Source organism: Lycorma delicatula, chromosome 11, assembly GCF_047948215.1.
Source record: "Lycorma delicatula isolate Av1 chromosome 11, ASM4794821v1, whole genome shotgun sequence".
Taxonomy (NCBI): Eukaryota; Metazoa; Arthropoda; class Insecta; order Hemiptera; family Fulgoridae; genus Lycorma; species Lycorma delicatula.
Window position 1 is genome coordinate 40,553,735 of NC_134465.1, and position 12,983 is coordinate 40,566,717.

General features: G+C 30.4%; 1 protein-coding gene across 2 annotated transcripts in view; it reads left to right on the forward strand.

The window, feature by feature from the left end:
- LOC142332000 (transmembrane protein 53-like) overlaps nt 1-12,983 on the forward strand; it is an 87,064-nt gene that overhangs the window by 60,411 nt on the left and 13,670 nt on the right. For both annotated transcript variants that reach the window (XM_075378054.1, XM_075378055.1), the window contains one exon: nt 5,219-5,487. In XM_075378054.1, the coding sequence (XP_075234169.1) occupies nt 5,219-5,487 (269 nt within the window). The remainder of the gene's footprint in view (nt 1-5,218; nt 5,488-12,983) is intronic.

The window sequence follows — 12,983 nt, forward strand, 5'->3', positions numbered from 1 at the left end:
AATATACACACACATTAAAAAGACTATATTGCAAAAATATTTTCATAAATTTTAAGGCCTGCAAAACTATAATTGTAAATGAGGCTTTGCTCAGATGCAATTAAATTCAAAAATATAATTCCATAATTTTATATAAGTTATTAAATATTTTGAAACATTTTTAAATGGGAAATAGCTTGTTAGCATAATTGAGGTACAAATTTTAGTAAATTTTTCTGAAATGTTTTATAAGAAGGTGGTAAAATATAAAATACATTTTTTCAAAGTAGAAGGATCATTAATATCACCACAAACAATTCACTGTAGCCTGCTTGTTGCCTGCTCACTAGTGTTCAAAATTGAAAAGAATTAGTATTTATAACAGACCTTCTCACAATACCAGGGTCATTAATTAATTGGATAAATGATCGTGGCAAAATTATTATTTATTCAATGGCAATAAAATTAACGCTAACAATGTAATTTACATTTACTACATAATTCCCAGCTGTATTTAGGCACTTGTCCCATCTTTCTATAAACTTTCTTATTTCAGTAGTGAAGAATCGTTCATCTCTGTGTCTGAGCCATTCTTGCACCACATCTTTTAACTATTCATCATTGTCGAATTCAGTGAAACATAAAAACTCTTTGAAAGAACCAAACAATCAAAAATCTGATGGTGCGAGATCAGGACTGTAAGGTGGATGTGGCAATTCCTCTTGATCTAACTTTTGAATTATATGGAAGCAGGGGTTACCGTGCAGAAGAATTACACCTTTTGAGAAAGAATTGGCATGTTTCCTTCGTATTGTGGGTTTTCACTTTATTTCTTGTATCTCACAATAATAATACTCACTGTTGATTATGTGTTGTTCTTCCAAATAATTGCCATAAATTGGGCCTTTGTAGTCCCAAAACTCCAGTTATATCACTTTACCGGCTGATACGTGTTTTTACTAGCGAGTAAAGTCGAATGTTTCCATTCCAAATTCTAGCATTTGGATTCCGGCTCAAAGTGATGAAATCAACTTTCATTGCAAGTTATTATGCAAGCTAAAAAAGTATTACCTTTCACTAAAAAAAACTTTTTTTTTAGTTCTGTGCAAATATGACTGCACACATCTTTGTGAGTTTGATACATCTGTCTCAGAACCCTACATGTGCTTATGATTGATAATGGACTGGACAGTGCCGATTTTCGCCCTACAAATTAATGTAATTTCCAACATTTTTGTATCTGTTCTTGTGAGTAAGATGATTAATGCGATTTTGCAGTGTTAGTGAAAGTTCTACCGTTCTTCTACTACGATGAAGAGACTTGTTCCATCCAATTTAAACCATTCATAACAACTTATAAAAATGTGCACACAATATATTCTTCGCCATACTATTTTAATATCCATGAGTGAATTTTGACAATTTTATACCTTCAGTAAATAATAGTTTCATCACAGCATGCTGTTCTTTCTCATTAGATGTTTCAGTCAGACTTTTTGAAATAAACAAATAGGTTATAATAAAAGAAATATTTTTTGAACAGCTGATATTTTTAAGTCAGTGGTGCTGACTTGAATGTCAAAGAGTTTCAGTTTATTCTGTTGGATAGTTTTTCTGCTGTTGCCAATAGTCTCTTAAGTTATTGAACAATTATTTCTAATATAACTTGAGAAATAAGATTTATAGTTGTACTATGGTTCTATGAAATGCATAATATGTGCTCCATATGATCATATTTGAATTATTGTATTGTGTTCCAGCTATTCATGCTATTTGCCATAATTTTGTTACTTTAACTGAGATATATATAATGTGATGTATCCTTGTTTAGTATAAGAAATATGTTGTGTTTGGACGATGATAATGCAGAAGGGTTTTTTGCCCCAAAAAAGAAATCCATATAATCAGTCCAGTTTCCAGAATTGATCTCACTAAGGAAATTATAGTATTTTATAAACAGAAGCATCAAAACTTATCTAAATTTCTATAGCCTTTTATTGAATCCCAACATAGTTTTTGACTTTCCAAATTTGTACTTTGTATCAGAACAAATTTGGAACTGCCAATAAATATATTGATGTTAATACTTACTTAGTCTTTCTGTTTTTTAACTTTGTGTTTAACATATGACTAGTAGCATATTTTGAAGAAATTCTAATTTAATAAATTAGAACATCAAAGTTCATCGTAAAACAATTCAGTGACCGATTATAGTGTATGCAACATTTTAAATTGTATAGTCTAATTTATAGTTTAGTAATGTTTATAGTAACTAGTGTAGTCTTGCAAAAGACTGCCCCCATTGTATGCTAATTTGATTTGTGAGAAAATATTAAGAAAGTGATATCTAATGAATATACAATGAATTCAAGTTTTGTCACCCATTTATAGATGCATTTTAATTTTAGTTTTTATTAAAATTAAAAAAAAAGAGAGAGTTACCTAAATATTATTATTATATTTTAAATATAAATATTATACTAAATTCAGGATATCTAAGCAGCTTAAATCAGTCATGCATAGTTTTTTTCTTTGCCCATATAATTATATTCCTTTTAGATTAGAAACATAGTCTGTAATCGTTTAAGATTTATAAGACAAGATTCTTTCTCTCTCCAGTATGGTAGCACATGTGTAATTCTGTTAGATTTTCAGATCTTTGAACCATAATAATTGTTAATTAAATTCCAATTGTATATGGTGATTGGTAGAGGACAGTATTACCAACTCTGGTAGGATATAACTCATTCGGTTTGGCCTCAACCTGATATATAATCTTCTAACAGAAAGGTAAATCCTTAACCTTTGTGTTACTATGATCCATAGTTATTTGTTAAGAAATAGTTTATTGCTACAGCGATATTTCTTTAAAAATTTTTTTACTATATGCTGTGTTAATTATGTGAGTGTTTTATACACTTTATTTTTATCAAATTGGCTTTATTGCAGTTTTTTTAATAGCGTAACATGCCAGAAAAATTCATTTAATAGAGAAATATTTAAAATTTGTTATAATAATATAAATACAAAGAAAGAGTAATGCTAAACAGTTGTTGTTTTAGATGATCCCAGTCAAAAGTAGTAAAGTTAGTTTTAAAACATCTAAACAACTGCAATTTCCAACTGCCCCTTTTGAACAATCTGAGTTGATGATATTATATATAGTATATCTTAATAAATAAGAAGGGCTTTGGAATAGTTCAAAACTAATTAATTAATTTTTAATAAAAATAAAATTGAAAGGTATTATTTTTTACTAGTAATAAAATATAATAGACTCTAACTTCAAATTGCATGGAATCTTTTTAAATAACAAAACAATTTTGATAAATCATAGTTATAAAAATTAACTAGTTACTTATCTGATGCATAAATTTACATTTTTTTGGTTTTATTTAAATTTAATAAATACAAACCTATTAGAGCCCTATATACTTTTTTCATTCTCACTTCATGTATGGAGTAGTGTTATTAGAAATAGTGCTCAAGTTTTTCTATAGTAAAAAAATAGTAACATTAATTTGGCCATATCGGAGAGAGAAAGAATCTTGTCTTATAAATGTAAACGATTACAAACTATGTCTTCGCTATGGGTTTATATCTATTGCTACCTTATTGATGTTAAGGAAAATCTAATAGGAATAGATTTTTATTCCTTATTCGAAAGATAAGTTACACAAGCTGATGATATGGTAATTTTAGCTGATACTAAATAAACGCTTCAAAAACTAACTGCCACGGAAGAAGAAGGAATGAAAGAGTACGCACTGAAAATAATTATAAGAGAAACAAAAGTAATGGAAGTAAACAACACAGAGAATTTAATGGTAAGAACAAGTGAAGGCAGAATAGAAAAAGTAAAAATTGACAGATATTTGGGGACTATGGTGGGAAAGAGCACAATAGAAATAAATAGAAGAATAGTGATGGTAAACGAAGCCTTCAGTATGAATGGGGAATTATTATGTAGTAAAAGTCTGGGCTTAGAGTTAAGGAAGAGGTTAGCCAACAAATGTTATGTATGGAGTGTCTTTTATATAGGTCATCCATTTGAAATGACGTAAGGGTGGTTGATTGACCAATTTAAAAAAAAAAATTGAAAATTACCCACTTGTTTCCTACATGTCTCATGACCTTGAAACTATTTTATTTAATTTTTTATTTAAGCAGTTTACCTGTGGTGGCCATTTTTGTTGCGGTATGCAACCTATTTTTATGATTGTAAGGGTTTACGGAAAAAAATCATAATTAAAAATTATTGGTCCTGGAAGTATGAAACAAAACAAAAAGAATGGTGAAATTTCACTTTAGGTAATTTTTTTCAAGTAGCAGGGGTGGCATACATAGTTTGAATTATTTTTTTATATGTTGGTATGTATTAGTAGTTTTACCGTAAATAATATTAATGGTGATATATTTACCCCTAAATTTTTATTAATTTTTGAAAACTAATTTTTTTTTTTAAATTCAGATTTTGGCTTCAAATAACTCTGATGGGGGTGGTAATAAAAATGTCAAATTTGCAGTGTTTTTGCAGATGTTTATGGCAAATAAAAAAGTTTCTTTTGTATTTTGCTAATAAAAAAGTTATAATCTCTTAAAAATATTAAAAAACCTGTTAAAAGTGATACCATTTGACTCACTAAATAAGTGCTCCAAGGGGTTTTTTTGTCCTCTTGACAGTTTAATATTTTTATGCTTATTACTATAGTTGAAATAAACCTGTTAGAACAATTCAATTGCAGTGTTCATGTGCTTGAAATCATTTCCAGTCATCAGGAAAATTCATGTTGCAACATGCTCATTTATTAAGAGGTATTATTTAACCCTGTGTGAGAAGGTAAAATGGTTACAGCCCTGTTTGGATTGATTGAGTTCCTCCCTCTCTCCTCTCTTTTTATCTTTAATCCGTTCTAGCTTGGTACATTATGTGAAAATTAGATGATCAGTTTGATTCTGCTTTCATTACTGGCGAGGCTGTAGCCAGTAGAACACCGTTTTTTTTGTTGTTTTTTTTTAAATTTTGTTTATGGACCTAGTACTGTAATGCTAGCTCCAAAACAATTTCTCGTATGTTCGTATTCAATAAAGCTGAGTTTTGAACTGCTTTTATAATAAAAGACCTAACCATAATAGTAGATTTTTTAAATTTAAATAATATTTTTTCTTCTTAAATCTATATTTGTATATAATAAAGATATTTTGTGAAGAGTGAATTTGGATCTTATTGCTGTTCCAGTTAGTAGCCGATGAGGTCGTCCAGTTTTTAGATTATAACAAGAATTGCCAACCGATTATTCTGCATGGTTTCTCGGTAGGCGGTTACGTTTGGGGTGAGGCTATGGTTCGAATGAAAGAAGATCTGCCACGTTACCAGCCGATAATAGATAGAATTATCGGACAGACGTGGGACTCAGCTGCTGATGTTACTGAAATATCTATTGGTCTTCCTTTGGCTGTTTTCCCAAATAATCCTATTGTACGTGCAGCATTAGAAAAATATGTCAGGTTTGTACTGAATTAATTATTATTACAATATGTATATTAAAATTGTTCCTTTTTATTTTCATAATAGGTTTTTTATTCATCATCATTATCTGGTGTTCTGCATGGCGACAAGTTCCTTATGTCAATGCTGTTTCCATCTATTTCTGTCTGAAGCTTTCTTTGTTTCTTTGTAGTTTCCAATTTTCACCTCATTTATTAACCGATTCCTTTTTTCTTCTTCTACCGATTCATCTCCTAACCGGTTACCTTTTTTGTTTTCTGTACTTCCTACAAAAGTTCTCTTTCTTCTTTAATCTTGTTCATTACTTTCTCACTCTTCATATTACCAATCCTTTTTACTTTCTCCATCCTTCTGTATACCCTCATCTCAAAAGCTTCAATCCAATCCCTCTCTCTTTTCCTCATTGTCCATACTTCACTTCTATGCAACAAGACACGCCATACATAGCATTTGGGTAACCTCTTTAACTATAAGTCCAGACTTTTACTACATAGTAATTTCCTCTTCTTACTGAAGGGTTATTTTCCCATTGCTATCATTCCTTTTATTTCCATTGTGTTCTTCTAATCCTCTTTTTCACCTTAGTTCCTAAAAATTTGTAATTTTTTACATTTTTTATTTTTCTTCACTTTTCCTTACCACTAAATTCTCTTTGTTGTTTACTTCTATTATTTTAATTTTTCCTATTTTTATGTTCATTCCATACTCTTTCATTCCTTCCTTCAAGGCAGTTAACAATCTTTGAAGCGCTCATGTGCCATCAGCTGGCTAATGTATCATCAGTAAACCTTATGCATCTTATTTTTTGTCCTCGCATATTTATTTCTTTTAATACATTTATTGTTGTTTCTTCAGTGTAAAAACAGTGTCTGTAAGAGGCAACATCCTTAACAAACACCTCGATTTGAACCTCTCAATCCAATCATATTGTTATTTACTTTCATTGCTGCTGTTAGTCTCAAATATAATTCTTTAATCTATCTTTGGTCTTTCTATTCTGCTTTTTTTTCTTTAAGACTTTTTAATGCTTTCTTCCATTTGACTGTTATATTATTTTAATAGATTTTTTTTATACAAATAATTCTGTTCTTGATCTGCTTTTTTAAACTTTTTATTCTGAAATGCTCAAGATTGAATAACAGAATAACAGCTATGAGTAATGTTTAAATACTCTCAGAATATATGTTATTTTATTTTTTTGTACTGGTGTTATTCATTCAAGAAAAATATTACTCAAAATGTAAATGAGTATTTATTAAGTCATAATGGCTAAGTGATTAAAATGAAGAAATTCGTGTTTCATTTGGAAATTTATAAACATCTTATATGGTTACAAAAAAACTATAATTGCATCCAGATGATCTATTTGTCCTGAATTAATGTAAAAAAAAAATTAAATGAATTTGAAGTGAATAATTTTATAATAAATTGAGAATTCAGATTACAAGTATGTACATTGGATCAATAATGCTTTCTTAGTTATGAGTTTACAGCTTCATCTTTAGCATATTCAGAAATTGGCTATCAGTATTTATATCACTGTCACTGGTCATGAGCATGTATTAATGATCACAGATTTGAGTCATCTGGTGTTCTGAATCGATTGGTTCACTATTGACAACAACAAAATTACGACAAAGGTAATTCTGAGCTGGGGAAGTTGTTTAAGTGAGAATAGTGATACACTACAAGGTAAATTATTTCTTATGAAAAAAGTATTATCAAATAAATCATTTGTGTCAACTTACTTGCACAGCCTTCGTTCAAGTAGGAAGTAGTCACAAACTTACAAATCCAGAGACAGAAATTGCATTAAAAGATGAAAGTTCTCTTACAATAGCATTAAATTCCTTGCATGGATATTTGCAGTTATAAAGTCCTTAAAATGTCACATCGATGTCATGCTTAGCTAGGTCTGATGCGATTAAATCACACTGCAGTTGATTGTAGCACAATAATTGAATATCTCTAATTTTCTATCTTGCGTGAAGAAATAAGATTATAAACTTATAGGTTCTAAATTTAAATTTACATTTGGGAGGGTTGAACAGAATTATGAACAGAATTATTGCAAGCATTATGTGAGTTAACATTTTTGAAAAATCAAAATCATGACTATTATGCTAATGTGAGAATCAGTATGATGTTCTGTAAATTATTTTACTATCATGTAGTGTTATTATAAATTTGGTGAATCACATAAAAAAATTTAATGAAGTGTCCTGCTTGTTCCTAAGTAATTCTGATTCTATTCTGCACATTGCAATTGACATCCTATTTACTACACTGTTTGCCTGTTTGCCATACTATTCTATGCCTTTTATTCTGTATTATCTAATCGTATCTATGAGGGTAAGTCAATTATTATCCACATTTTAGTTATATTTTTGTTTATGTTGGTAGTACTGTCATGTTGTGTAGATGACGCATGCGTGGTTTAATTGTTGTTCTGTATGTGCAGGTTTGATGCTACTAGGGTAGTTCCATTATCGCTGCCTGCCGTTAACCATGGCTGCTCCACTTTCTGTTTGCACCAAAGAAGAGCAATGTTCAGCGATTCGTTTTTTGTGGTCGGAAGGTGTATCAGGGGCCAAAATTCATCGAAGACTTTCGGTACAGTACAGGAACAGTGTATTGCCGCAATGGAGTGTCTACGAATGGATTGAAAAATTCAAAAACGGTCGCACAAGTGTTATGCACGATGAAGGAGCTGGACGACAGTTTACCGCCACAAATGAGGAAAACATTGAGCTTGCACGTGAGATGGTTTTCTTAGACAGATGAGTAACGATTGATGAAGTGGCACATATCTGCAAATTAGTCACGGATTTTCCTACGAAATCATCCACAAAAACTTGGGTTTCATAAAGTCTGTGCAAGGTGGGTCCCAAAACAACTCACACAGTTGCATAAACAAACGTGCTTGGACATCTGCCAAAAACATTTGGATCACTATGGTAACGAACGGGACATCTTCTTAGACAGAATCATTACTGGTGATGAAACATGGATCCATAATTACGAACCGGAGAGTAAATGGCAGAGTATGGAATGGAAACATCCAAATTCGCCCTATAAAAAAACGTTCAAGACCCAACCATCTGCAGGAAAACTGATGTTTATGGTTTTTTGGACTCACAAGGCCCAGTACTGGAACGTTATGAGGAAAGGGGCATGACAATAAACAGTGAGATGCTTACTGCCAAGCTGAAGCCTGCAATTCGAAGCAAACGCTTAGTACTGCTATCGAAAAGCATTGTATTGTTGCACGACAATGCCCGTCCACATACTGCTGCCCACACTGCTGAAATGCTCCAGAAACTCAACTTTGAAGTACTGGCTCATTCTCCGTATAGTCCTGATCTTACCCCTTCTGACTACCACTTGTCTGGTCCACTTAAAGATGCATTAAGGGGCCATCAATTTACCTCGGACGAAACAGTGAAAGTAGCGGTGCATTCTTGGCTCGCAGCTCCACCAAAAACCTTCTTTTATGAGGACATCAGGAAGCTTGTGCAATGATGGATCAAGTGCGTTGAAATGCAAGGGAACTATGTTGAAAAATGATGTACATATGAGTTTCCTATTTGTATTGCAATATAATTTATAACTACATTGCGGATAATAATTGTCTTACCCTCGTATTTTTCTGTTTAAAGATAATAAAGGTATCCGTTTTACATTTTTGTATCTTATCATAATTTTTACATTTCTATGTATCATAATTTCAGCTTTTTGCTATGATTTTTTAATCTGTATCTTCCTTATAGTTTTAATTTTCTACTCATCCTTCCATTACCCTCTACTTGCCATTGTATATGTCTTAAAACTGGTTTGATTTTTCCACAATTGGAGTGATTTTATGGAAGCTGACACAGTAGATACAAGTCACTCCGCAAAGTAGTATAATTATAATAAAAATCAACAAATATTCTGTGTCAGACACATTTGGGGAAGTGAAGATGAATCTAATAATTAACTTAATTGTAGGATTAAAAATTAGAAATTGGAAATAAAAATATTTTGGGGGTCCTGCACTCAAGGGGGAGCATATAAGTAAAATTAATTTTTAAGAAAATAATCCTAAATGGTTTTCTTGCTTATTAATTTCCCCCCCCCCCAATTTTCATTTCACCGTTAGGTTAGGTCATATTTAGAACTGTAAATGTAGTTCTTTGACTTCATCGCCTCTTACTGATGAAGTTTTAATGAACTCTGTGAGATATATATATATATCAGTTATGTCTAGATGACTACTAAATTAAATGGTAAATTTATAGAAAAAACAAAAACCCAACTACTAAACATAAACCCGGTACACATCTACCTAGAGTAATTATGAAAAACAAAACAAAAAATAATTAAGTTTTTTTTTCTTTTCTATAGTATAGTTTTTTCCTGGATATAGTAAGTTGTCTACAATGTAAAATTTAATATTACATCTACATTTTATGTTGTATTCAGGGGCCTGTTAGTCTTAACAAAATGTAATTCATTAAAGCTACCATCTCTTATAGTCTAGACAGACATCTGACTGCAACATAAGATGTAGAAGTAATATTAAATTTTACATCACAGACTAACTTACTGTATCCTAAAAAAAAGTCTGTAAGAAAAAAAAAATGTTTATTTTTAATAATTCTTGGTAGATATGTTCAATTAGGGAGTCAGATTTTTTGGTTCTTAATAATTATTTTTTGATTATCTATATACTTTCCTATTATTGCTACAGCTGCTGCAGCAGCATATAACACTATACCAGAGAAAGTATAATTATAGCTTTGCTCTTACAATCAGGGATTAGCTATATTGAACAACATTAGCATCAAGGAAAGCGACTGGTTGGTGTGTCTTGTATCCGAAGTGCTTTCCGTATACATATATATGACGTCCATAATGAAGATTGGGCAGGTAGTGTAAAAGAAAAAAAATTTGTTCCTTTGAAGAGAAATCTGTAAATGGTTCTTTTGTGTATTTTTATATCAGCTAGCCAGTTTTTTCATTCAATTTTTCCCCCCTTGCTTCCAAAATATTTATTTTTTAAAAGTGTAATTTTATGTAGTGATTTTTTTTAAACCTATTTTGTGATTACACTCTTGCAGTGAAGAAGTGTTTTTTGAATGACTTGTGCTAACCCAGTTTGAGTTGTTATAGAATTTACGTATGTAATTTTAAAGAAAAAGCCATGCCATTTATTATTTTGTCAATTTACTGGCCTTAAAAACTTTATTTGACTTAAAAACTGACATCCAAGCATTTCATCCCATTACAAACATACTCTTGCAACATAAATTAAATATGTTATATTCTCTAGATCATTTTTAAGTGGAATTGCCTTAATTTTGTTTTGATATTGGCTTTCATTTTTTCAACAGTCCTGAATTTTTTAATGAAAATTTAATTTTTTAGTTAGCTCCAGCAGAAATAATCACAAACTTACAAATCTATGAAGAAACAAAGATCACAAATTTTGTGTGTCAAAATATATTAAAAAAAATTTCTCTTTCAACAGCATTGAATTCTTGCTCTGAATTTGTGCACTCAGTCTTGTTGAAATCATGCCATGTCAAATTAACGTCACGTCATGTTTTAGTTGACTGTAGCACAATGAATTATCTCTTAATTTTCTACCTTACTTGATGAAATAAGGCCATATTAGAGGTTTTTGCTTCACAATACCAGTCAGTTACCTGGTCACAATGAAGCAGGCATAATATTTTTACTTTCCCGTCTAGATAGTGATATAGCAGAGCTATAGCTCTAGAAGAGAAAGTATTATAATAATAATAGTAATAATTATAATTAATGTCATTAGGCCATTTTTCTTAGGCAAACGATTAAAAAATAGCAATATTTGCAAAAAAACGTTTTTGCAAAATTGCACTCCCATTTCAAAAAATGTTGTGCTGTGGCATCACAGGTGAGCGGTAAAATTAAATAAATTAGTAATATTTAAAGTGTAAAAAAGTAACTTGGTCTGGCTAGATGTTGAACTCGATCATCTGATCAACTTGGTAGTTGGTGCTTTAAGCCTTGCTGCTAGTCCTGTCTGCTGACTGTACTAGCAAAATTTGTTCTGTAGTTGTGAAATTACATTAGTTTAGTTATTGCTGACCTTCAGTGTTAGTCCTGCCATGCCCGTGTGAATTAAATACAATATGGAGATGTGCGCTTAATTACAATATTGAATTAAATAAACAAAAAAATATTACATTTAAATAAAATGATAAATATTTTGAATTAAGTTGTTTATGTATGTGTGTGTAAGCCATGCATCAGAAACAATTGTGTTGTCAGCTTTGTTTATTCATAATAATGATTCTGATTATTGACAGATCCCAATTGAAGATACATATATCTCATATCAATCAAAATTATAACCTTTGTCGTTAGATTATATAACCTATTGTTGTTGATCTTTTGTCAACAACAATAAAATCATTTTAGCAAAAATTTAGCAGTTAGTCTGTTAGATTCAGTTAATTAATGAATAAATATTTGATGCAGAAATTGTGTGGAAAAGCAAATTTATATACAAAATTTGTCGAAGACTGTTATCAGACATGTCTAGTGAAGGTGTTTCTATTGGAGCCAGAACAATGTAAATTAGAGGCAGAATCACGCAAATTTGTTTGAAAGCTGGACAGACTTTAATATTTTGTGGTAGGAACATATTGAACCCATTGCAAAATTGTCTTTCGAGAGGGGTATTCCTAAGAATCATAAAAAAAATGTTTGCTTTAGCAAAAATATTCTTTATATAACAAAAAAATCTCAAAATAAAAAAATAACTACTGTATGTATTGCTACTGTGGTTCAGCTGAAACGTGAAGGCTAGCTGCTAAAGGTCATATATTTCCATTCGCTCATGCCGGCCATACTAGAACAATAACTAGTTTCCCTTTCAGAATAAGGTAGAAAGTTTTATCATAAGTGAAAATATTTTCTTTTATTTATTTTTTTTATATTCTTCCATTTGTTGCAATTCTCTATTCCTTGCAGTTTTATATATACATACTTAGTATATTAATTGCAAATAAATAAATTTATGCTAAAAAATGTATATTTTTTTCCTCTTTTGTTAATCTATTTCATGTTTATTACACTGCTAATTCTTCAGTGACCACATCAGAAGTATAATTTTTTTATATTAAAAACATTAAATATTATGAATTATGTTGCTTTTTAAATCAAATGTAATTTAAAACCGATTACAAGTTATCATGTTACTCTGATGTTGAAATAATCTATTTTATCTATAAATTATATTTTTTAATTTAGTTTTAAATAAATTGATCTGAATATTAAATTAGCTGTATAATTTCTCTAGGCCACCTGCCATTATAAACATTTTACAGTTTGTTAGTCATCTATATAATTACCTATGGTGGAATGGAGATTGTATATACGAGGATAAGTCAATTATTATCCACAATGTAGTTATACATTTTATTACAATACAAATAGGAAACTCATATGTACATCATTTTTCAAC